The 25899-nt window shown below is 39.9% G+C and overlaps 2 protein-coding genes across 9 annotated transcripts in view; one reads left to right on the forward strand and one right to left on the reverse strand.

The window, feature by feature from the left end:
• Positions 1–18556, forward strand: part of myof (myoferlin) — a 39017-nt gene extending 20461 nt beyond the window's left edge. For 2 of the 7 annotated variants that reach the window (XM_065949308.1, XM_065949312.1), the window contains 32 exons: positions 97–289; positions 378–533; positions 1310–1441; positions 2363–2526; positions 3706–3820; positions 5258–5360; positions 5535–5677; positions 5765–5935; positions 6980–7070; positions 7177–7254; positions 7341–7522; positions 8210–8368; positions 8711–8812; positions 8890–9051; positions 9497–9662; positions 9768–9844; positions 11302–11313; positions 11405–11503; positions 11617–11745; positions 11867–12022; positions 12129–12220; positions 12311–12481; positions 12572–12720; positions 14749–14888; positions 14986–15074; positions 15153–15248; positions 15412–15553; positions 15661–15760; positions 16356–16549; positions 16997–17106; positions 17254–17401; positions 17638–18556. In XM_065949308.1, coding sequence (XP_065805380.1) covers positions 97–289; positions 378–533; positions 1310–1441; positions 2363–2526; positions 3706–3820; positions 5258–5360; positions 5535–5677; positions 5765–5935; positions 6980–7070; positions 7177–7254; positions 7341–7522; positions 8210–8368; positions 8711–8812; positions 8890–9051; positions 9497–9662; positions 9768–9844; positions 11302–11313; positions 11405–11503; positions 11617–11745; positions 11867–12022; positions 12129–12220; positions 12311–12481; positions 12572–12720; positions 14749–14888; positions 14986–15074; positions 15153–15248; positions 15412–15553; positions 15661–15760; positions 16356–16549; positions 16997–17106; positions 17254–17401; positions 17638–17676 — 4060 coding nt within the window. In that variant the 3' untranslated portion in view covers positions 17677–18556. Of the gene's footprint in view, positions 1–96; positions 290–377; positions 534–1309; positions 1442–2362; positions 2527–3705; positions 3821–5257; positions 5361–5534; positions 5678–5764; positions 5936–6979; positions 7071–7176; positions 7255–7340; positions 7523–8209; positions 8369–8710; positions 8813–8889; positions 9052–9496; positions 9663–9767; positions 9845–11301; positions 11314–11404; positions 11504–11616; positions 11746–11866; positions 12023–12128; positions 12221–12310; positions 12482–12571; positions 12721–14748; positions 14889–14985; positions 15075–15152; positions 15249–15411; positions 15554–15660; positions 15761–16355; positions 16550–16996; positions 17111–17253; positions 17402–17637 lie in introns of those variants that run through there. The other 5 variants (XM_065949309.1, XM_065949313.1, XM_065949311.1 and 2 more) reach the window with 4 other exon arrangements.
• Positions 18557–18723: 167 nt separating this feature from the next.
• ptges3l (prostaglandin E synthase 3 like) lies at positions 18724–25344 on the reverse strand. 2 transcript variants are annotated; one of them, XM_020648169.3, is made up of 17 exons: positions 25184–25344; positions 24956–25069; positions 24741–24807; positions 24524–24622; positions 24010–24099; positions 23790–23852; positions 22348–22476; positions 22101–22260; positions 21311–21368; positions 21059–21215; positions 20824–20940; positions 20572–20702; positions 19980–20046; positions 19771–19862; positions 19243–19297; positions 19063–19157; positions 18724–18974 (listed from the first exon to the last, which is right to left on the reverse strand). In XM_020648169.3, exons 1-17 carry the CDS (start codon positions 25216–25218, stop codon positions 18836–18838), a joined length of 1668 nt encoding a protein of 555 aa, XP_020503825.1. In that variant the 5' UTR covers positions 25219–25344; the 3' UTR covers positions 18724–18835. The 2 variants fall into 2 exon arrangements, with proteins under 2 accessions (XP_020503825.1, XP_020503824.1); XM_020648168.3 differs by lacking the exons at positions 18724–18974; positions 19063–19157; positions 19243–19297; ... (6 more) ...; positions 22101–22260; positions 22348–22476 and adding an exon at positions 23361–23586.
• Positions 25345–25899: the final 555 nt, after the last annotated feature.

Raw genomic sequence — 25899 nt, forward strand, 5'->3', positions numbered from 1 at the left:
CCTTAAAAATAAAACACAAGGCTGGTTTCACAGATACTAGTTTGCCAGGGTTTTAGGGTCAACTGATTATTTAATGTAATCTCCGCACTCCTTCAGTTTCCCCATGCCTGAGCTGGAGGGCCGCTCCAACCTCACATCCCTGGACGTCCAAATGAAGAAGCTGCGAGACAGCGGATTGACAAACATCAGGGATGGAGCTCGACGCATGAGGGAGGAGGCCAGAGAGATCAGAGACACTCTGGCTGATCTGGAGTCCTGGACTGAAAAACTCAAAGTGCTGGCTGAAGAGGTACGGACCATCAGTTCTGTCCATTCAAACGAGATTGAAACATCATAAACTGTCGACTCATCATTTGTTGGCCTGTTTTTGTTTCTAGCCCCAAAACAGCATGCCTGATGTGATCATCTGGATGTTACGGGGAGAGAAGAGGGTCGCCTACAGTCGTATCCCCGCTCACCAAGTCCTCTTCTCCACATACAGCGAGCAGGCCTGTGGTCAGCACTGTGGCCAGATGCAGACCGTCTTTTTACAGGTAAGTGTCTGAAGTATAAAAAATAATGTTAAAGACCAGGGGAAAAAAAACTTTATAGTGGTGATTATCTTCATCAGACTTTTTTCAGCTTGTAGTGTGTATGCTGAATACATTATTTAAAACTCAGGGGAATTGTCCAAAGATACGACTGTTTTGGGAAAATATCTGGACAATCATGGAACAGATTCTTGGACAACTGTTACCACTTTATTTGGGTGACCTGCCCAACGAAATAAAAAGAGGTGATAGATACCTTCTGAAAATATTTTCAGTAGCAGCAAAAAAAGCAATCATCCGTAAATGGTTTAAAGTGATCCGCCCACAGTAGATAACTGGTTCGAAATGATGAAAGAGATTCACGAGATGGAAAGACTGACTTTCTTATTGAGAGTAAGAAAGGACTTGTACAATGCAAAATGGTAAAAATGGAGACAATATTTGACAGATCAATAGATAAGGTGCTAGGTGGTTTGCCCCACTCATTCTGACAACTTTATGTCGTTTACCTCGCTTTCACTGTTTTATTTTTTATTTTATTTTATCATGTAAATTATGAAAAGCTATTTAAAGACCCCTTGTGAACTGCACTACTTAGGTTATGACCTAAAATTGAACATGTCTAAATGTCTGGCAATTATTCTGTTGTTAAGTTGTTGATGTTTTTCTGTTGGAAAAATAATAAAACATTTTAGTGGCAAAAAACTCAGGGGAAGCAGTTTAGTACTGTTTCTCTGAAATCTGAAATCCTAATGCTAATGTGTTTATTTCCCTCATAGTACCCCATGGACAAGTCAAAGGGCCTGAAGGTGCCGGTTCAGATCAGAGTCAACATGTGGCTCGGTCTGTCTGCTCATGAGAAGAAGTTCAACTCGTACTCTGAGGGAACCTTTAGTGTGTTCGCTGAAATGGTATACCACTCTCATATTTTACATATTTTAACTTTAAGTTCATATTCATGTTTGAAACAACAGAACATACCGTTTTCCCTTAGGAAGAGTTCAGAAATCAATATTTAATTAAATGAGTCTGATTTTTCTAATGACAGCTGTCATGTTTCTTGGCGTGCTCTGCTCCAGTCTTTCACGTTGCTGTTGGTTGATGCCATGTCACTCTTGGCTCACAAAGTTACAGCAGCTTGGTTTTGTTCGATAGCTTTCCAGTTGATCACTAAATAATTTCCTCTCAGGGACATTAAGGTGGCCCTGTGTTGAAATTCAATAGACACAGGAAGAGAATGGTTTCCAAGCAACGTAGAGAAGCTGATCAGAGAACAATGTAGAGAGGTCTGTTCATCTTTGAAGACACCTCTTAAAACAATATTTCAACAAATATCTGAACTAAACCTTAGTTTTCTGATGTTTTGAAATGAATAAGAAGTTTGTTTTTGTTGTGTTATTCAAGTCTTGACGATTAATGTTATCTCAACCAGTTGTCATTTTCCAGGATATTTAGTTTGGAAGTTAAAACTGAATACTTGTTTTTTTATTCTAAAATAAATCTATAACAGTAGAACCAGAGAAATACATCTTTTTGTAGGGCTCTTTTATTCTGGATATGAATTGGGAGAAAAGAAGGGTAAAGAAACCAAAGAGGGGCAGGCTATTTAGATTGTAAGGCACTGGGGGTGTGAAGACACCGAGGACAGGTCTTACTTTAGTTTCTCATTTTATTTGGATTATTTTTTTATGTCTTAATTTCCTCCGTTTTCTCCTCCTGTTCCTGTTTCTATACCTGTTTATATTTACAAACTGTTGCTAGATGCTGAAAATATATTTTTGGAGATCTTTGGGAGCCTTGAACTAAACATGTCCTCCTTCTCGTCATCACAGTATGAGAACCAGGCCCAGGTTTTTGGGAAGTGGGGGACCACAGGACTCGTGGGTCGCCACAAATTCTCCGACGTCACAGGGAAACTGAAGCTGAAGCGAGAGTACTTCATGCCCCCCAGAGGATGGGAGTGGGAAGAAGAGTGGTTCATTGACCCAGAGAAAGCGTGAGTCCAATTAAAAAATGACCGTTTGGCATCTTAACTCCTCTAAAATACAAAAACATCTCCCCAAGAGGAAGTCTTGGGATGTGTCCTTCTTGGTTAAGTTAGTGGTGAACTGCTGCTGATAACTTTGCTTGTTTTTTTTTTTTACTGAAAGCCCACACTTTGAGGAGGAAGTGGGCTAAGTCTGCCATCCGCTGTTTACATTCCTCTCATACCATAGACCATTATTAAATCACAGAGTACCAGAAGGTTCCCATGAGCTGACATTTTTCTGCTCTTAACTCTCTGAACAACTCTCTGCATCATTCTTTACTCCTTTGTACATGCATAAATATTGAGTTTCTATGGCAACATCATTAGTTTATATGTGGGAGGAAGTAAGGTCTTTTACCTGCTTTTTGTAACATAACAATAAGTAAGGTATTTTACCTGCTTTTTGTAAAGTGTCTCCAGATAACACTTGTTATGAGTTGACGCTATACAAATAAAAATTGATTGATTGATTGATTGATTGAAGTACATATATTACCGTCATATTGGTTTTGTTCAGATAATAATAATACATTTTATTTAAAGGCACCTTTCAAAACTCTCAAAGTTACCTAACAGAACAGAGATAAAAACAACAAAGTAACAACACAATGATAAAATGAACATTAAAAACACAAATGTACAGGATGTAAAGGAGTTATGAGACCGGATGGAGAATGATCAGACTGAATATGCCAGTTTAAAAAGATGTGTCAGATAAAAGAAGACTTAGGCTATAGCAAGAAGAGAAACCAATCAAATCATTATGCTGTGAAATAAAACATTAGGGCACATCTTTATACCTGTTTCTCCTTAAATGTTTCTCTAGTCTACACACCAGAAGCAGACAGCTGGAGAGAAAGTCAAATCTGCAGCTTGATTGTAATCAAATTGTCACTATGGGTGTATAGCCAACACTTGGGTTCCTCCCGGCATGTAAACACTGTCTCTGTCAAAGAAAACCTTTTCTCTGTCACGCTGCACGATCTCTTGCCAGAGTTTTGGCATTCCTGTAACGCGGTGTGATTTTTGATACCACCACTTGAGGGAGCCACATTTTACACACAGTGTCTTAACTTGACCTTTGTAAAGTGTGTGTTCATCTTCTGCACGATGATGATGGTTCATGTTTTTGGCTTGTTGTTTCAGGTTATTAACAGAAGCTGATGCTGGACACACTGAGTTCATGGACGAGGCGTTCCAAAATGAGACTCGCTTCCCCGGCGGAGAGTGGAAGGCCGCTTCTGAGCCCTTCACAGACGTGGTGAGACTTCAAGCCAAATTTAGTACTTTACTCTTTTATATAGTGCTTTATATGAATTAAAATCTTAACATTATTGTATTGTGTTTTTTATCCTACTACAATTTTAAATATTCTTCTCCTATGTATTAATTTTAATATCTTATTGCTTTTATGTGTCGTATTTTATTTTTTCATTTTTATATATATTTTTTAATTCTTATTGGTGTGCATTAGTCTCTCAATGATTTTATCAACTACTTTTTTGTCAATAACTTTTCTGCACTCTGGTAAAGCACTTTGAACTGCAATTTAATTTGTCTGAAATGTGCTATATAAATAAAGTTTGATTGATTGATTGAAATAATGTAATTTAAATATAAAAAAAAATAAAAAAACTTCCCTCTGAAAATAATTATCTTGGAAAATGTATTGAACCCCCTCTTTTTCATAGTGACACCAAGATTGTGTTTCTATTTGTACTAGTGTCCAGTTTAGGATCAGCTATTTAAAGTTTTCTGGTTTTGTTTGATCTTTTCATGGTGCTTTACATTTACCTCAGATCTCAGATAGCTAATACCTGGTGATAACACGCTACATGATAGTCTGTGCACAGAAATAACATGACAACATGTCCACAGATAGAACTTAAGATACTATCGATGTGATTGATTTAATGACGCAAAAAGACGACTAAGTTGCTGATAAACACAAAGGGTACAGCCTTTTAACTCAGGATACTGAAGGTTCTCCGAGTTTCCAAGTCAGAATTCTGACTTGGGGTGGGGGGGGGGGTGTTCCTGATGACATATCAGACTGACAACCTTGGAGTTTCCGACTTCCGAGATCAAATGCGAGATCAAATGGAACGCACCATAAACATATCTTGGTTTCATGAATCTGGAAAAGATCCGAGTCTGGTTTTAAGAAACCTAGAACCTCAGGTCTGCAGATTCAAACCTCCTGTCCCCCCCTGCAGGACAAACTATCGGTCCTGGGGGGACATGGCTTTCTCCATTGCAGCTCCCACCCTCTGGAACTCTCTCCCTAAAAACATCAGAGACTCCCCCACACTAACTTCCTTCAAGAAATCCCTAAAAACTCACCTCTTCATCACTGCCTACAACCACTAACTCCCCCCCCCCACATTACTTCTTCGTTGTACTGTCCTCGTCGTTTTTTGTTTTGTTTTATTGTTTTGTTTTATTGTTTTATGTTTTTGTCAAAGCGTCTTTGAGTTTTCAGAAAAGCGCTATATAAAACCATTGTATTATTATTATTATTATTATTATTAATAATAATAATCATATATGTAGATATTAACACTGTCATACAGGAACGTGAACAACCAGATTCTGCAGTTCTCTTCAGATGCTATAGAATTTATTTAAATAAACATAATGGCTGAAACATACAGAAAATAAAACATTAGCAGCTAACTTGAAGTTTTGTGCTGCACAGAATGGAGAGAAGAGCCGTAACCCTGGAGAGTTTGACTGTCCTCCGGGTTGGGTCTGGGAGGACGAGTGGACTGTGGATGACAACAGAGCTGTGGATGATCAAGGTGCTCACACTAATCCCTTAAATCTAGACCTAACTAACTATTTGAGAAGCGTTCATGTCCTTGGGCTCACTCTTGCTTTATTACTAAATCATAAAGAAACTAACTAACTTTTATTTTCAATGATAATGAAACTAATATTTTTTTATATGCCTTTTCTGTGTGTGCACTCCACAGGCTGGGAGTATGGAGTCACCATACCTCCAGATGACAAGCCTCGTTCCTGGGTCTCAGCTGAGAAGGTGTACCACGTCCACCGCAGGAGACGGCTGGTTCGACCTCGCAGGAGAGTCGCCGTGCCTGCAGGAGGACCTCAGGCGGTCAGCCTCAGTCAATCTTCTAAAGCAAATATATTTTCATAAATGTTTGAACGTGATTGAGACACTTGTCTCTTTTTTTGTTCACAGAGGCAGATCCTAGGTGACCCTGACGGCTGGGAGTTCTCTTCTCTGATTGGCTGGAAGTTCCACAGGAAGGAGCGAACATCTGATACGTTTCGTCGTAGGCGCTGGAGGAGAAAGATGGCACCAGAGGACAGGCTTGGAGCGTCAGCCATCTTCCAACTGGAGGGGGCGTTGGTGAGTAAAAAAAGAAAAATAGATGTTTATTTAACCCTCAGACATCAGTTTAATTTACTACCCTCTTAAGTCACTAAGGACAGAAATGTTCTCTTCCAAAAAACTGTTATAAAAATAGAACAGATTGATATTTTTTTCTACTTTTTTCTGCATAAATCTCTTAAACAACTTCAGCCCTGCTGAAAAATGAGTTATTTTCCATATAACAAATATTTGGTGGCTGGGGGATTTTTTTTTTAAATCAGTCTTGGATATGTCAAAGATTATCCAAAATACTGACTTTGATGCATTGTTAGTTTTTGTGTAGCATCAGATTTAAAATGTAGTTCCCTGTTTGGACATTAGAGGGCCAATTTACAAAAACTGCTATAAAAATAGAACAGATTGATATTTCTTTCGACTTTTTTTGCATAAATCTCTTCAACAACTCCAGTCCTGCTCAAAAATATCAAATATTGAATAATTATCATAAATTTAATCTTTTAAATGCCAGTTTGATTCCATGATTCTGGCATTTAAAGGGTTAAATTCCTGATACTTATTCAATATTTGATAGTTTTGAGCAGGGCAGAAGTTGTTTTAGAGATGTATGCAAAAAAAAAAGGGGAAAAAAATATCAATCTGTTCTATTTTTATAGCAGTTTTTTGGAAGTGGACATTTTTGTCCAAAGTGACTTAAGAGGGTAGTAAACATGTTTCACAGTGTTCTATTGATCCATTAAAATAAATAAAATTGTCATTCCAAAATGTGTCGAGAGAGACTTTATTACAAAAATGTGTACGATATGCACTAACACAGACAAAATAATGGCCTGATAAAGAGGAACCATTTGACCAAATGGACATAAATGTTCATAGTGATACATGAGGGTTAAGGAAGGGCCCACATTAAAGCCTGAACCGGATCTGAGCTCACTGAGTCATGTAATATTTTTAAATATTTACTTGTGCATTAAACACATCTACAGTGACACAGAGTGTGTTTTTATTTGACTGCTTGCATGAAGAAGTAGATCTCTGAGGTGTCCGCTTTGGTGTACTCAGCAGGGTGTTGATACTGAAGAGAAAGGCTCCAAAGCAGACGCCACCAAGCTGTTCGGTGCAAACACGCCCACTGTGTCCTGTTCCTTTGAAAGTGAGAGCTACTGAATAAAAAACTTACAATTCTTTCAACACCACATATACCAACAATCAAACATAAATCTATGCCATGTCAAATCCTTTTTCTTCTTTTTGTGCAGACTCCCATGTCTACCATCTCCGTGTCTATGTCTATCAGGCAAGAAACCTGTCATCTATGGACAAAGATAGCTTTTCAGGTGAGGCTGTACAAAATGAAATAAGTGAACATGATGATCGATGCTTCAAGGAGACCCTCTAATCATCAGTTTTCTTCCCTTCACAGATCCGTATGCTCACGTCTCCTTCCTCCATGTCAGTAAGACGACGGAGAAGCTCCAGTCCACGCTGAATCCAACCTGGGACCAGACTCTGATCTTCAGTGATGTGGAGATCTACGGAGACCCCCGGAATGTTGCTCTCTGCCCTCCTGATGTCGTACTCGAGTTCTACGACCACGACCAAGTGGTAGGTTGTGGTCTTTAAAGCCTGGCTCACACTGTGCGATTTATCCTCCGATTGTATAAAAGTCGGGGTGGCATGTCAGCTCACACTGTACGAGTGAACCGTTTATGAGGCCCGGCCAGACCTTGAGATTGATGTGCTCACACTGTACGAGTGAAATCGAGACGGAGCGTTGACAATTGTTAATAAAGTTTGATTTGTAAAAAACAACGGACGACGGTTGGTGAAAGAGAAGGAAGTGGAAGTTGTTGTAGGATATAGAGAAGTTGATACAATCATAGATATATGGATACAAGTTTCAGAAAAGTGCTGCACTGATGATCTGTACAGAAAACAAACAAACAAAAAAAAAACCCGGGTTGACGTAAACGTCAAGATTTTAAATTCTAAATATCAAACATGTTTGAAATAAATCGGGGCGTCCCCGACGATCACCGGTCAGATCAGGGACGTTAAGATTGGATCTTTGTACCGCTCACACTACAAGATAATCTGAACAGATAATCAGGTCCGAGCAGTCTGGAGTCGGGAGAGACCCTGAGATTGTCTCAAAGGAAGAATCGGAGCGCAAATCGGCCCGATTATCCTGCAGTGTGAGCCAGGCTTTAGGGGTTGGATTTTTAGGAAGCATAATCTAGAAATGCGAACTTTTATGGGTTTTTTTTACAATGACTTATAATGTGTGCCCAGGGGAAGGACGAGTTGCTGGGCCGCAGTGTTTGTGCACCAATGGTGAAGCTGAATCCAGGCAGTGACCAGACACCCAAACTGCTGTGGCACCCGATCATCCAGAAAGGTGTACAAGCGGGAGAGGCTTTAGTGGCTGCTGAACTCATCCTCAAAGACAAGGTTTGCTTCATGGTCCAGAAGTTGGAGGGCGTTTTTTTCTTCTTCGGTTTAAGCAGCTTGAATTGTCAGGCTTATAGAGACATAGTGACTAGAACATAAATGTTGTGGATTCACTCCTAATACTGCAGCAAGCACAGAAGGTTTGTGTGTGTCAGAAACATCTGACAGGGTTTAAAAAGTGAAGCCAGAAACTTTTTAAAACATTTGTTATTTTATTTTTTTTGTCATAAGTTCTGATCCCCTCACATTTAATGGCATCCTGAAAAAAAAACAGTGACTGTGATCATATATATACAAAGTTACTGGTATTAGTTACTGTATACTCTTTCTCTGTCTTTATAGACCAATGAGTCAGATCTTCCCCTGGTTCCCTCAAAGAGAGCCGAGAACCTCTACATGGTTCCTCAGGGCATCCGGCCTGTTGTGCAGCTCACTGCTGTGGAGGTAACACACCATCTCTAATCTGATTACACACAAAGTCTAAATCCACACCCCTCTTAAATGTTTGTTCCTTTACCCAGATCCTAGCATGGGGCCTGAGGAACATGAAGCCGTACCAGCTAGCCACAGTGTCGTCACCCAGCCTGGTGGTGGAGTGCGGGGGCCAGAGGGTGGAGTCAGCCGTCATCAAGAACATGAAGAAGAGCCCCAACTTCCCCAACTCTGTACTCTTCATCAAAGTGGTAATGAGACAGTTTTTAAAACAGCAAGGTTCTGGGATGGAGGGAAAAGAAGTTCAAGGATGCTGAACAGGGAATTAAATGTGTAACAAAACAAAAAGACACTAATGTAAAATGTAATTCAAACAAAGCTTTTAAAGAACACTGTGACTTGTATTTATTTTCTTTTTTTTTTCTCAGCATCAGTATTAGTTTTGTTGTTGTTATTTTCTCCAACCCGTGAAGCTTGTTCTGTTCATATTTCTAACAATAATACAGCAAAAGGAAGGAAGGATATAAGAGGTAGGTTGTAATAGTGTTAAAGTGTGTTTAAGGTGGATTTTCATGTAAATCAACAGGGTGTTGGGCTGAGCCACAATGCACACTGTGGGGGAGGGGAGGGGGGTGGAATACAGAGACATTTCTTAAACTGTAAATATTTTGTTATTTATGCATGTCTTATGTCCAGCTCCTTCCAAAAGATGAGATGTACACGCCTCCCATCGTGCTGAAGGTGATCGACCACCGTCCGTTTGGCAGGAAACCTGTGGTGGGTCAGTGCACCATCGCCACTCTGGAGGACTTCAGGTGTGACCCGTATGTCATCACTGCAGAGGGAGCCATGTCATCTAAAAGTGAGCACGCATTCAAAAAAAAGGCAAAAAAATCGTAATATTGAATGAATATTTTGATCCGTTGAACAAAGTAGTCTTGCTGTAATGTTATCTAACTGTTTTCAGTGGCTCTGATGATGGCGTCGCCTTCAAAACATCTCTCTATTAACATGGAAGAATCAAGACCACTGCTAGACGCTCAGGTAATCTACGCCGCTGAACCACACACCTGCTTCTCATCATGTCATGATGTCACTCACTGATGATGTCACTCACTGATGATGTCACTCACTGATGCATAATTTGACTATTTGAGTCAAATTTGACAGACTTCTGACAAATGACTCTGGCTTACAGTTCATGTACAGCATGTCAGCTGCTGTCAACAAACTGGCTTCCCCTACCTCCCTCTTTGTATGTATGATTACGTATTATAGCTTTCTAATTGAAAACACTGGGCAGCAATGCCACTGGATGGCTGAGAGCACATAATCCTTCACGCCGCAGCAAGCCTCACAATGTTTCATAATGGCATTAATCTACAGGGAAATGTCACCATGACTGTGATTGTTCTTAATTTAGCTGGTACTGAATCAGTGAGCACATTTAATCATTTCTTTCACAACGGGGGTGTAACATGAAATGGGCTCTTTAATGAAGTAAGCAGTTCACTTTTTCTTGATGTTTGGGAACAAAAGAAAAGGATTCCACTCAGGGGCGTGGCATTGAGGTCTTACACATTTTTGATTAGTTTAAATTGTGACTTGTGAGGACATACAGTATGTTGCCACTCTTGGGTTACATAAAAGTAAATTTGATTAGTGGTGTTAGAAAGGGTAAAAAAAAAAAAAAGAGAGATTCTTGTGCGTGGACATCACACTCAAGGCCAACTTTGCATAAGTCAGGGGCCAAAAAAAAAAGCCTGGACACACCCCTGATTGGACTCATAGCAAAATGTTACAGGTTTTATAATGAACTCACAAAAAGATTGATGCTATGTTAAAAAAGGAGCTACTGCCAACAGAGGGTTAGCTTAGCTAAAAGGTTCGTTTAGCATCTGTGAAAAAGATATCAAATGTGTCTCCGTCACCTGCAGAGCTCGCTAGTTTTTAGTTAAGCTGGAAAGTTTAGATGTAATATGGGTATATTTTTTATTAGTCAGTTGTTAGTCTGTTTGTTCCTTTAATGAGATTGAATCTTCACACATAAATTGCCTTGAAGTTAACGACATGTGACTTGGTATTTTAACACCTTGTCTTTTTTTTGGGGGGGGTAGATTTCTACATGTTATGCTAAGCTAACCCAATTCTGGAAGTACATCTGTTTTTATCATACATGAGGGGTATCAGTCCCCACATCTAAAGTCAAGACATTTTGACTCATGACAGCAATGAACGCCCCGTAAAAAAAAAAAAAAACACTAGTGCCAGGTTGCACATGAAGGGACGGTTGGGACAGTTGCATATTTTGCAGATACCCATATGTTACACCCTTGTTTTCATAATCATTCCTTCTCCAACTTCATCATCATTCTTGCCACTATTTTCAGTCTGTTTGTGTTTTTTTGCAATTATGTCTCTTCTGTGTGTTTGTTTGTTTGTTTGTTCTTATGATTGTTTTTTGTTTTGTTTATTGATCACTGCATCATGTTCCTCTGAAGATTGCAGAGAAGGTGAGAGGATTAAATGGAATAGGTTTATTTCTAAATCTATAGAGCCATAATTATATGAAGTAAAAACTCAACACAATCTGATTTTCTTTAGGAAAAGGAGACAGTTGATTGGTGGAGTAAATTCTATGCATCAATGGGAGACCAGGAGAAAAGCGGCCCTTACCTCAAAAAAGGATACGACACCCTGAAAGTGAGTGGGCTTTATTTAAGACAAAATAATGATTGTTAGTGGTAGTGATCTGCAAATGATTCAGAAGCTTCTCTCCTGAGTTTTGGATGACTTGAATGTTTCTGTATTTTCAGGTGTATGAATGTGAGCTGGAGGATGTCCCAGAATTCAAAGGGCTGACTGATTTCTGCAGCACCTTCAAACTGCAGCGAGGCAAGAATGAAAACGGGGACGAAGACCCCACTATGGTTGGAGAGTTTAAGGTACAGTTTTGCCACCATAAAGTTCTTTATTTTTTATATTAGTAGCTTTTGTGATTTAAGTTCTTAACATTCACCAAACATAAAAAGTGATATTTGATTTGTGTGTTTTTTGTACCTGCAGGGTTCATTCAAGGTATACCCTCTACCAGACGACCCAGGTGTGGCTCCTCCCCCCAGGCAGTTCAGAGAGCTGCCAGATAGTGGACCTCAAGAGTGTCTGGTCAGGATTTATATTATCTGCGCCATAGATCTGCAGCCGAAAGACAACAATGGCGGAGTGAGAATAAATCTGTATTACTTGAAATAAAAAGAAGCAGATTTTGGACACATGAATCGAGTCAGCACCTTATGCTAAAACTTTCTGTTCTCTCATTCCTGCTCAGTGCGATCCATACATAAAGATTTCCCTGGGAAGGAACAGTATAGATGACAGAGACAGTTACCTACCCAACACCACCTGTCCTGTGTTTGGAAGGTAAACGTTCAATAAACACAGATTACAATGTACAACTGCTGTCCTTAAAATCCAGATAAACTTCTAACTTAAAACCTTGATTTTATTCAGGATGTTTGAGATGACGTGTTTCCTGCCCCAGGACAAAGACCTGAAAATCTCTGTCTATGACTATGATCTCCTGAGTCGCGACGAGAAGGTCGGCGAGACCGTAATTGACCTGGAGAACCGATTCCTTTCCAGATACAACTCCTACTGCGGCCTGCCACAATCATACTGCACGTAGGGAAATCTAGAGGGGAAAAACTGAATTAAATTGAAGGAATAACAAGGTTATCAACGTGTCTTTAATCTATCTCTATCTTTGCTCAGCTCTGGTATTAACCAGTGGCGGGACCAGTTGAAGCCGTCTGAGATCCTGGAGAACTTGGCCCGTCTGAAGGGCCTGTCCAAACCAAGGACTGAAGACAATGGCACATCACTCACCTTCAGCGGCACGGAGTACAAGCTGGCTCAGTTTGGTAATGTTGCTCAATCCAAATGATATAATGTGACTGAATTTGACTGAATCCAATAATTGATGTCTGAAGTATGGCTGAGGCAGCTGATTGAAGCATCTTTATAATAATAATAATGATAATAATAATAATAATAATAAGTTTATTTATATTGCACCTTTTTAAAAACACAGGTTTACAAAGTACTTTGACAAACAGCAAAAACAAGAACAAACTAAACCAAACACAGAACAACATAAACAACAGCAAGAACATAACAAATGCAAAATACTAAAAATAAATAATACAATTCAACAGAAAAGAACCCATAGTGCATGATCCACAACAGACATATATAACCCGACCATCACAAGAACCATCACAAGAACCATCATAAGAACCCAGGCAACACAAGAACCATCATAAGAACAATCACAAGAACCATCACAAGAACCATCATAAGAACCCAGGCAACACAAGAACCATCACAAGAACCCAGAAAACACAAGAACTATCATAAGAACAATCACAAGAACCATCACAAGAACAATCACAAGAACCCAGGCAACACAAGAACCATCATAAGAACAATCACAAGAACCATCATAAGAACCCAGGAAACACAAGAACTATCATAAGAACAATCACAAGAACCATCACAAGAACAATCACAAGAACCCAGGCAACACAAGAACCATCACAAGAACCATCACAAGAACAATCACAAGAACCCAGGAAACACAAGAACCATCATAAGAACAATCACAAGAACCATCATAAGAACCATCATAAGAACAATCACAAGAACCATCATAAGAACCATCATAAGAACAATCACAAGAACCATCATAAGAACCATCATAAGAACCCAGGCAACACAAGAACCATCACAAGAACAATCACAAGAACCCAGGCAACACAAGAACCATCACAAGAACCCAGGCAACACAAGAACCATCATAAGAACAATCACAAGAACCATCATAAGAACCCAGGAAACACAAGAACTATCATAAGAACAATCACAAGAACCATCACAAGAACAATCACAAGAACCCAGGCAACACAAGAACCATCACAAGAACCATCACAAGAACAATCACAAGAACCCAGGAAACACAAGAACCATCATAAGAACAATCACAAGAACCATCATAAGAACCATCATAAGAACAATCACAAGAACCATCATAAGAACCATCATAAGAACAATCACAAGAACCATCATAAGAACCATCATAAGAACCCAGGCAACACAAGAACCATCACAAGAACAATCACAAGAACCCAGGCAACACAAGAACCATCACAAGAACCCAGGCAACACAAGAACCATCACAAGAACCATCACAAGAACCATCACAAGAACCCAGGAAACACAAGAACCATCACAAGAACCATCACAAGAACAATCACAAGAACCATCACAAGAACCATCACAAGAACAATCACAAGAACCCAGGCAACACAAGAACCATCACAAGAACCATCACAAGAACAATCACAAGAACCCAGGCAACACAAGAACCATCACAAGAACCATCATAAGAACCCAGGAAACACAAGAATCATCACAAGAACCATCACAAGAACCCAGGAAACACAAGAACCATCACAAGAACCCAGGAAACATGAGACCATGCATTGTGGCTGAGACCAAGAGGACCAAAGATTTAAAAAGATGTAAGAAACTAAAAGAGCTAAAAGCAAATCAAAAGATAACAGCAATAAGAAGGTTAAAGCAGTAAAAGAAATGGAAACAAGTGAATCAAAAAATAAAAACCAATAATATTAAGAAAAATAAAAAGTATATATACATATAAAACATAAATAGACAAAGTAAGTAAGATAAAAAATTACCAAGTTAAAACATAAGGGGAGTTAAGATAAGAGCATAAATAAAAAGACAGTAAGAAGTATAAGAAGACAAAAATAGTAAAACCAGTAGAAAAATCTTTAGAAAAAAGGGAGAAAAAGATGTCCAGATTAATTTACAGACTTTATTTGACTGAATCTTTTTGCCACATCTAACTGGGGCACTTTCTCTTCCAGAGACCAACATGGAAATTCATCAGCACTTGGGCCCGGCCCGGGAACGACTCTGTCTGCATGTGCTCAGAAAGCAAGGACTGGTCCCGGAACATGTGGAGACCAGGACTCTCTACAGCACCTTCCAGCCCACTCTCTCTCAGGTAACACATCACACAGCTCGCACATGCTCTACCCGTGCATGACCACACAAACCCTGACTCAGCTACTTTACTCAAACCCTAAACTGTGTCAATGTAGGGAAGCCTTCAGATGTGGGTGGACATTTTCCCCAAATCCATCGGCCTCCCTGGATCTCCCTTTGACATCACACCACGTAAACCCAAGAAGTAAGCGCCATGCCTACCTTTAGTGCTTCATTACTGTAAACATCAGATATGGAGCTAATACTGACTGTGAATGTTCAGGTATCTCCTGCGTGCTGTCATCTGGAACACCACAGACGTGACTTTGGACGAGAAGAGCATCACAGGAGAAAACATGAGTGACATCTATGTCAAAGGGTGAGGCTGGAGAATTATTATTAAGTTTCCATACCAGTCGACATAGCAACATCTAATGCTGCATTCAGGCCGTTTGTGCTTCCATTGATGTTATTCTTACACAGTAAAGATACAGGTTTCTGAGCGAGAATAATGATTGCTCACACCATGTTGTCTTTGCCAGCTGGATGCCCGGCATGGAGGAGGACAAGCAGAAGACAGACGTCCACTACAGGTCTCTGGACGGAGACGGAAACTTCAACTGGAGGTTCATCTTTGACTTCGACTACCTGCCCGCTGAACAACTCTGCCTCGTTTCTAAGAAGGTGACGCTTTTCTGCATCAAACGTAACAAATGAAATTAGTTATTTATTACACTATACAGAGGGGTTGTACAAATAGCTAATCGAGAGCATGTTGTTTTCTCCAACAGGAGCGCTTTTGGAATCTTGACAAAACAGAGTTCAGAACCCCCCCCAAGCTGATTGTTCAGATATGGGACAACGATAAATTCTCCCTGGATGATTACCTTGGTAAGAGCATTGTTTTGAATCTGAAGAAAAAGCAACCCAAAGTGTTATTATTACTGTGGTTGTAGTTAAATGTGTAGTCAGCACAGGGGAGATTGTCCTGTACTAGAGATTGAAGAGGGTGAGACCATGGAGACTTGTGTGAGATCACACTTAGACACTTAGCAGCCTGGCCAGGACATGAGGAAAGGTCTGGAAGAAGATGAGATTCACATGCAGAAAAGAGCAGCTCTGTTTTTGGTAGTCCAAGTCGATCTGCTTCACTCCCAAGTGTCACAAGGTGAACAGAAATTCTCCAGCTTAAATTCCATCAGGATTAACTCACAATTGACATCTGTGTGGTTGTAGTTGTTAGCCCGGACGTTATGTGAGGCGTGCCTTGAAACACTTCTTATGGTCAAAAATAAACCAGCCAAAGTTTTGATTATTAATGAGGTTTTTAAAAAATTATTTAGCTTCTCATATAAACATATTGTCAGTTTCCTCAGCTTTCTCTATCAGTAAACACTGATATAAAGTCATAGTGAGAAAGCAGTGTTATATGAATAACCTAAATACATGATTGTAAAACCTCAGCATTCTTGTTTTCTATTTGTAGGCACACTAGAGCTGGATTTGCGTAACCTGGTCGCTCCTGCAAAGACCCCCGAGAAGTGTTCTCTGGACATGATGGATGATCTGGAGATTGGAGTTCCACAAAAGATGGAAAACGCCAAGTCTCTGTTTGCTCAGCAGTCGGTCAGAGGATGGTGGCCCTGTTCTATTGAGCAGGATGGAAAGAAGGTCCTGGGGGTAAGTATGAACCAGGTCACAAATTGGCTTTTTCAAACCTTTTCTATTAAACTAAAGAATAGTCAATAACAGGGTTCTAGGATAAAGTTTAGCTGGAGTTCAATACAATTTGAATATGACGCAGGAATAAAGGTCCTCAAGTTTAATGGGCCAGTGCCCCCCAAACTCGTCTCCAGGACTGTCCTCCTAGATTTGTCCTTTTGATCAGAGAGATGTCCATATTTCAAAGGGCATGAAATGGAAAAAGCAGAGGAAAACTGCAAGTTAGTCTTTGATTCGGTCACTAATTCTGCTTTTGGGCACCAAATCCTCCGTTTACACAGCCCTAAAGAAACTGTTTTTACGTACCCTGGAGAAGCTGGATTTATAGTTTTCTATACCTTTGGCTAATAAATAAATAAAGTTGTATCCATCTTGTTTAACTGTCTTGCTGTGTTGTGTTTACAGGGCAAAGTGGAGATGACTCTGGAGATTGTGAGTGAAGCAGATGCAGATGAGAGACCTGCAGGAAAAGGCCGTGATGATCCCAACATGAATCCTAAACTGGACTTTCCCAAGTAAGACCCAACAGAGAGCAGTCTAATACTTACCAGTTACTTCAGAGTCTGCAGATAAAAAGTCTTTTTTTTCTCTATAGCGCCGGTAAGAAAAAGAAAAAAAGTGAAGTTTAACAAAAACAATGACATCATCTCTTTCATCATCAGACGCCCAGAAACGTCCTTCTTCTGGTTCACCAACCCATGTAAGACCATGAAGTTCATCGTGTGGCGAAGGTTCAGATGCGTCTTCATCGGACTCATCCTCCTCACCATAGTGATCCTCTTCCTCGCCATCCTGTTGTACTCATTACCGGTAAGATCGAACAGGGAACACTGGTGGTTAATCATTTGTGAATCATGTGATTTAGCTGGTATTGCATAAAGAAATTAAAAAATATAACACTTATCTTCACTATTTTCTCCTTTAAAACTGAGAGGCTGTGTGCTTTGTGGCTTCAGTCCAGACCTCTGGCTGTATTCCTCTAAGACAGTCTATGTTCCATACTAGAGATAAAGCAGTGAATTATTGTTTTCTTTGGTCTTTTCCAGAACTACATCTCAATGAAGATTGTGAAACCACTCAAGTAACCCTACAAAGGAGGAGCAGAGGGGCTGTAAAGGACTGAGCGGCTGTGGCTCAGTTGGTAGAGTCACCTCTCATCCGGAAGGTCGAGGGTTCGATCCCCAGCTGGGCAACATGTCTGATGTGTCCTTGGGCAAGACACTTAACTCTGAATTGCTCCCACTGCTTCAGTGGTGGTGTATGAATGTGATTAGTTACTTCTGATGGATGATACTACATAGTGATCACTACCATCAGTGTATGAATGGGTAGGTGTGACATGCAGTGTAAAAGCGCTTTATAAGCTCAAGTACATTTACCATTTAAAACTTTTGTTTGTACTGCCTTAAGTGTTTTTAAAAAAGTTAACCTATTGGGGCGCTGGTGGTGCAGTGGTTAGTGTGCGCGCTCCATGTACGGAGGCTACGGTCTTAGAAGCGGGCGACCCGGGTTCAAATGCGACCTGTGGCTCCTTTCCCGCATGTCATTCCCCACTCGCTTTCTCTCCCTGATTTCCAACTTTATCCACTGTCCTATCTCTCCATTAAAGGCACAAAAAGCCCAAAAATAAATCTTATTTTTTTTTAAATAAAAAGTTAACCTATAAGGGGCTGGGTGCTTGCACATTTGCACTTCATCACTTCTTCAGCATGCAACAGTCCTTACATTTTAATGTTTGTGTCTTATATATATATATATATATCAGGGTTATCTTGTATTTGACTGTACGTTATTGTAAGCTTTTTCTGATATCATGGCACACGCACTGTAAATAAGGTGATACACAACTACTTCTAATCCAAAGATGCACTTTGTATTTCATTGTATTTTTTGGTCACAAAATAAGTCATGCCTTTTGGTGTGTTACATTTTCACAGATCTTTTTAATTAAATATTATAAAACCATTCAAACATGATGTTGCCTCTGTTTTAAAAATGAAAAAAGAAAAAACTATGACCACTTTGAGTAGAGTGGTCATTTTTTAATAAGTAAAAAAATGACATATACAATTGTTTAAAAAGCGTTAAGGTGTGTGTGGCTGGAGCTTTAACAGAAAACACAAACACAAAAATGAGCTTCCAACAGGAAAGATTTAAGTGAATTAAAACAGGATATTTCACAGAGGTTCAACTTATTTACATTTATGATAAGTTATAACGTTGTTTTACTTGTCCACTGCGGGTTTATTCCTCCTCTGAGGTGTGATGTTTGAAGTGCTGCCTCAGGAAATCCTCCACCTCTCCTCTCCGTGCCAGGCTGTTGGCTTTGCCTTGAAAACGCCCATTTTTTCCTGCTCCTTTCCCCTGGAGCATCTCCAACACCCTGGGAAAAAAAACCTCATAGAATCATCCAAGACCAACACACACAAACTATTTTTCAAACTGAATCAATATATGGTGATGTTTCTTACCGTGGTCCCATGTCTGACACCGGCCCACTGGGTCCAGTCAGCAGGAATAATCCAGGTCCCTTCTCCTCTCCTACAGTCAGGAAGACCAACGTTTCCTGAGAGCAGCAAAAACAAAAAAAGGCTTCATCATCATTATTTAACTGTAAAAACAAAGACTGAACAGTCAGAAAAAATTCTTACCTCAGAGTTTAGTTCATTGGCAATGATACCCATGAACTCATTATCCCCCTCTTTCCTGGAAAGACAAAAAAGATTAACCATTTTCTCATTGTAAACGTCATATGGGGAGAGTTTTTTTTTTCTTTGTGGATCATTTTTCAGGCTTTTCAGAGTACAAGACTGGAGAGTGAGATCAGGGGACGTCATGCAGTATATGGACAATGTTGGGAGTCGAGCCTGGGGCCACTACCTTGAGGGTTAAGCCTCTGCACATGGGATGAGCAGTTAAATCATTAAACTAAATTGGCTCAAGATGGTTCAAAGCATCTTACTTGTGAGACGCTGGTGACGCAGTGGTTAGTGCGCGTCCCATGTACGGAGACCCAGGTCCGAATCCAGCTTGTGGCTCCTTTCCCACATGTCATTCCCCATTCTCTCTCTCTCCCTGATTTCCAAATCTATCCACTGTCCTATCTCTCATTTAAAGGCACAAAAAGCCCAAAAATAAATCTTTATTTTATTTTTATTTATTTTTTTAAAGCATCTTACTTGTGATAGCTGAAGAAATTGCCTCGCTGAGGGTCACTCTTAAAGTTCTGAGCGATGAGGACAGCCATGTCTCGCAGCAGGTTTAAGTTAGTCTGCACATGACATTTTCATGAAGGTTAGCAATGTGCTATGTTACAGCAAACGTATACTGTGTATAAACATGTACAGGCATAACTAGACAAAACAAATCACTGATGAAATGTTCTTACTTTCTGAAGTAGCTTCACAGATTTCTGCAACTTGTCAACTGCCTCGACGTGCTCATCAGGCCCAGTTCTGTAAAAAAAAAAAAAAAAAAAAGTTATTACCATAGTCTGAGAACGTTAAAGGTTTTATATGTGATTTTTCACACTTAAATGTAATATAAATCAAGTATATCCTCTGAAAATAACTCTGAGTCATGACTGTCTACAATGGGTGTAACACCCGAGTCCCACTGTCTGTGATGTTTTCAGAGTTTTCAGAGTCCTATCTTCAGTTTGTTTACATCGCCTGGACGGCCGGCTGACTCCTCCCCTCACGTATAAAAGTTGTTTAATTGAAGAACTAGAGAAAAGAAGAATAACATACTGTACTCACTGCTTAACTGTGTTTCTAGATCACGCTCATTTCAGGTAAATTTACATGCAGTGTGAAGATACGAGCATAATAAAGATCACTAGCATTAGCATGCTAACACAACAATGCAGCGCAACTTGTTTTGGTTTCATGCTGGTGCTCAAGGGCGACATCTGCTGGATCACAAAATCACATATAAAGTCTTTAAAGTCACGCTGATAATGATTCAGACTTTAAACTTACTTCAATAAAGACACCAGTGATCGCTCTGTGCTGTAGCTTTTCTCAGTGTACTTCAACACCCTGTTTCCTGCCAGGAAGATCAGGTTGGTTTTGTTTTTCTTCCCTTTCTCAGTTCCAAGAAGCTTTATTACCTAAAGTTCATACAACAGGAATACACAATAAGTATATTATCAAAAAAAAAAACACTCTGTATGCATCTAGTGGTCCAAATTTAACTAATTAATGTGAGAAAAGTCAAATATGAAGTTGAACCTGTAAGTGACTGAGGTTGGACACATGAGTTCCGCAGCACATGTTGGCGTCGACACCTTCGATATCAATGATCCGTATGGGCCCCGCGTGGTCGTCTGGTAGCCCTCGACTCCTCACCTGGTTCACACACAGAACTCTTGTAACATAAAGTACAAGTGAAACCCCCTACATGCAGCACATACATCTTACACATTGACTTTTTGAGTGTGATTACAGAGTAGGACTGTATATGAACCTTTTCCACAGCCGGGTCGTCTATGGAGAGAAGCTGCACAGTGACGGGGACGTGGGCTCTGATCTTTTCGTTTACAGCTTCTTCCAGGGCCTGGAGCTGGGCGGGCTTCACACAGGGAGTGTCCAGCTCAATGGTGCTTCTTTGACGGCCCAGATCCCTAGAAAAACAAAACACACACAAAGAGAAATCAGTTAAAACCCAGATCCAAGCGATTTCTGGTATACTAATCCATGCAGGGGTGAGGTGATGTACCAGGATGTGGTCTTGTATCCGAAAAACGCATCTGCCAAAGCTGTTATCAAATGTTGACCTACGAGTTGAGAGGGGAAAAAAAATGTTGTTCAAGTTGATGAAACGATTTAAGATCTTGGTTAAGAATTTTCAGTTCACCGTCATAAAACTGAACATAAGTCCCAAAACTTCATGATTACTTAGAGCCTTTCTCAAATCTCTTCCAACACACTTCCACTCCGTTTACGCACTCTTATGAAGGGTCAGCCACATGGAGTGCCGTCCAAATTAGCTGTATCCCCTCCACCTTAATGAAGGGGAGATCGTTGGTGGACGGCTTGCCTGAACAACACCCCCCCCCCAGCTCCCTACATTTTATCCCATCTCTCCCCACGGTGCAGTCTAGGCCTGTGAAGGCTGTTTCATCATGAGCCGGGGATCCAGTCGAAGATTTCTGCCTTTTAATAAAGCAGTTTTTTCTTACCACTGTAACTTTTGCTGCTTTGCTAAAGTGCTCATGATGGATAGACCGGGTCTTTGTAACATAACAATAAGTAAGGTCTTTTACCTGCTTTTTGTAACGTAATAATGAGTAAGGTCTTTTACCTGCTTTTTGTAACATAACAATAAATAAGGTCTTTTACCTGCTTTTTGTAAAGTGTCTCCAGATAACACTTGTCATGAGTTGACGCTATACAAATAAAAATTGATTGATTGATTGATTGATGAAGGGTAGTTCATTCAGCTGTGGGTGTGACGTCAGGTAGAGTGTGGAGGGAGCGGTTTGAGAAAGGCTCTTAACATTGCTCACCTGAGTGTTGCTGCATGTGATCAAACCTCCTCTCCCAGTCGACCTTCACCTGCACCTGCTGACCCACCTCCAAAGGTGAGCTCACAAAGTGTACCGCTTCAGGCCCCTGTCTCGTCACCCTCAGAGCTGGGACGTCTCCGATCAGTCCATGGTCATCTGGCTGAAAGAAAGAAGTACAGTAAAATCATGCATGAATGAGAAGGGCTTGCTTCGAGCAGAATCAGGTATTGAACTATAACTTGCTTACTTGGCCGCCTCCTTCAGGAAACAATATGGTGTCTTGGAGCTTGACATGGAAGCCCTTGAGAGTTTCTTTCTTTCCGTTGACCTCTTGTTTGAGTTCAGCTGGACAGCAGGACACCACAGAGGTGACAAACTGAAGGAACAACACATGAAATGGAAACGTACATTAAGTTATATCCTCTTTACGTTGATAAAGTGTGTTGTGTTTTCACAAAACAAAAAAAGCGTCACAGCAACTGATTGTATCTTCACTTCAATATAAACTAAATGGTAAAACTCATGGGCAACTGTGTTTGGTTGGGAACATAAATATGACTTGTTAGCTAGTAATAAACATTCCAACACAGTCTGTAACTAGGTCCTGCTCACTATAGACTCTGGTCCAGTAACTATAGTTAGCATTAGCAACAATGCTAACCACTGCAGATAATGAATGCTACATGACATGAAACATGTTCGTACCTCTTTCATATAACAGTCTCGTTGACACTGAAAAGCCATATTGGAATGTCTTTGCGTGGAAAACTCGACCTCACACTAGTTTATGTAATGTATATGAGGGGAGGCTGGTTAGTATGGCTAGCAACAGAGACCAAATTTCGTTTCACCGACTTCTTCTTCTTCTTCTTCTTCTTCTTCTATTGGTTTTTAATGGCGGCATTACTGCATTACCGCACTCTACTGGAATGCAAAAGACTTACAGTGAAATATATTTACACTGTTCACCCAAAGTGCTCCTCATTCGTGACATTTCCCGTTTTATACACATTTGTCCACCTCAGTGTCACATCAAACTCTTCCCCTGTTATGGTCACACAATGTCTGGACATATCCAGGCCAATTTACAGACTTGGTCCGTGCCGGGACTTGGACCGGCGACCCTCCGATTCCCAGCCCAAGTCCCTACAGACTGAGCTACTGCTGCCCAAGTCAACCATATAAAGCATGAAACCCTTATATACAGATGGTAGCCTTTAAAAAACATGTGTAAATCAAAACAACAATATAAAAACTGTGCCGAGTATCATTACCTTTATTGAAAATTGATGTGATATGTCTGTGCACACAGTGGACAAAACACATCAATAAATAATCCCATAGAAAATATCACAGTATTTTGAACAATAACACCTAAAATCATCTGCAAATAACACAAAGCTTGAGCAAACATAGAACTGTCATCAGGATCTTTTTTTATAGAGGCTTCAAACACAAGCAGGGGGCGCTGTGGCTCTCAGTCCGACTGTAGGGGAAGATATAAAAGAAAGTGGAATGTGTCAACATCTGAATGACCATAAACTATCTGATTCAATAATCATGCAAAGTAATCAAGATTAGTGTTTTCTAGTTTTCATGCATTAATGAAGAAAACACAGTGGTTATTGAACAGAAAAGGGATATACACCCTAAAACCTGTTTAGACTATCACACTAACATTTGACTTACATCACTTAGATCCCCCATATCTGGTGCTGCTCCTTTGTTTTTACCAGAGATTTCCTGGATCATCTGAAAAGGGAGAGCCAAATGATTACTCAGACAAACACACACATGAATCCAAAACCTCTGCTGTAGCTATATTTTGACATGTTCAAGTCACATGTACCTTTAATAAGCTCTAACAGACAAATTGAATGAACTTGCTTGACACACAGCAGGTACTCACATCCGCATATCTATCAAACTCTTCCTTTCCTTCGTCTTCTTCATTCTCCCAGTCCCTCCAGTTATCAAAGTCTACAGTAATCCAACTTGGCTGCAGAAAGAAGGAGACACGATACAATGAGAAATGATGCTTACCAAGGTGAAGCAGCACCCTGATTCAAATGTATACAGGTGTTGGAGGTTTCTTGTACTGCCTGCCTGTTTAACAGTGGATTAAGATGAATTTCAAATTGTAATCATCAGTGGGAAACTCATGTCTATTTGAGACCATGCATTTTTCTAACGTGGTTAAAGCTGTTGATAAATTAACTAATTGCTCTGAAAGAAATACTGTTCTAATAAATCCTTTAAGATGTGACCTTTTAGTAAGAAAAAAGTGAACATAAATATTTGTCAATAAATGACCAGGTACTGACACTGAGGCAATGTGGCCAATGTTTAAAATTAATAAAATACTAAAAAAAAAAAGTGATGGAAAGATGGAAGGAAATGCACACACACTCATGTGAACTAACCCGAGCTTCATCCTTCTGAAGACGCGGCCATGCATAATCTGGCTTCACCTTCCTCAGCAACACATTGATGGTGCGATCGTAGACCCTCTCTCTGGAGTCCTTTTACAGTGTTGAAAACATTTTAAATTTGGTATCACAGTAACTGTACTGTCAGCATGTTTATAAAATAATCCACATGTTTTTAAAATGCCTGACAAATGAGATACTATAGGCTTACATGTATTTGAACTTTCTCATAGAAGTGTAGCTCATTGTAGAAAACATCATCTGTGTCATTTTTGCAGCTGTTGTGAGAGAGGAGAGATTCGTCAATGAAACGGCAAAAAAGATCACAATTTACAATATTTATGGTTCAAGTAATTACTGTTTTTTAAATACACAAGAAAGAAGGCAAATAGAAGAGTAACCTTACACAGAAATAAACAAACTCACCATAAAATCATTTTGTCAGGCTGGATATCCACCTGCACATCTTTAGGTCTCTGAACCTTGAAGTTGATAGTCACATATTTTTTTCTGTCAAACCAAAGTGCACGTGCTGGCTGGCTGTTAAACACAGAAAGAAACTATAAATCCACTGATGTGATCATTTGTCTTGTGTTCTTGTTTAAGATACACCTCTTCATGCGTTTTTCTGTTAATAAGATGTTGGTCACTTACCTTTCCTCTGGTCTGACAATTTTTGGCTTGTTCATTTCTGATTCTATTACAAAACTAAAACTAATGTCTCGTTCCTTTGACAAGCACAAAGTAAAACCATGTGTCTTGCTCGATTGTGGTGCAGGCTCTAAAGCAGTGTCCAGGCCCTGGAGTCTATATATAGAGCAAGTTGGTATCAGCTGCTGGGAGGCTTGCCTGCCACAACCCCCTCCCCTGCTGTTTATAGTCTGTCAGAAGTGGAACTCTCCAGAAAACAGATGCATTTACTGGGTCTTCAAGAAACTTCAGCTTCCCCCCCGACTGGTGGCTGAGAGGTGAACGTGGGGGCAGGGAGACACAAGAGAAGGGAAGTCAGTGAACACATCACAGGAATTCTAATCCGATTATTCCTGTTAATTTTTAAATGTTGTATTGTTCCTTTTTGTCTAAGGAAAGTGCATTAAGTGGGGAGAAAATTATGCACTACCAAAAGTTTAAAGATAAGATAAAGATAAACTTTATTGATCCCCATGGAGGAATTTTTTTTGTCACAACAGCTCAAGAAACAGGAATATAATTATCAAAAATAACAAGAAGTTAAAAATCAAACATATGTACATCAGTTAAATAAAGGGAGAAAAAATACAATAATAGAATAATACTAGGTATGTACACTTACACTTGTGGAAAGAGTTATTATTATTATTAAAAACACACACAGTGTGTAGCATTATTGA

This window comes from Labrus bergylta, chromosome 21, assembly GCF_963930695.1.
Source record: "Labrus bergylta chromosome 21, fLabBer1.1, whole genome shotgun sequence".
NCBI classification, from domain to species: domain Eukaryota; kingdom Metazoa; phylum Chordata; class Actinopteri; order Labriformes; family Labridae; genus Labrus; species Labrus bergylta.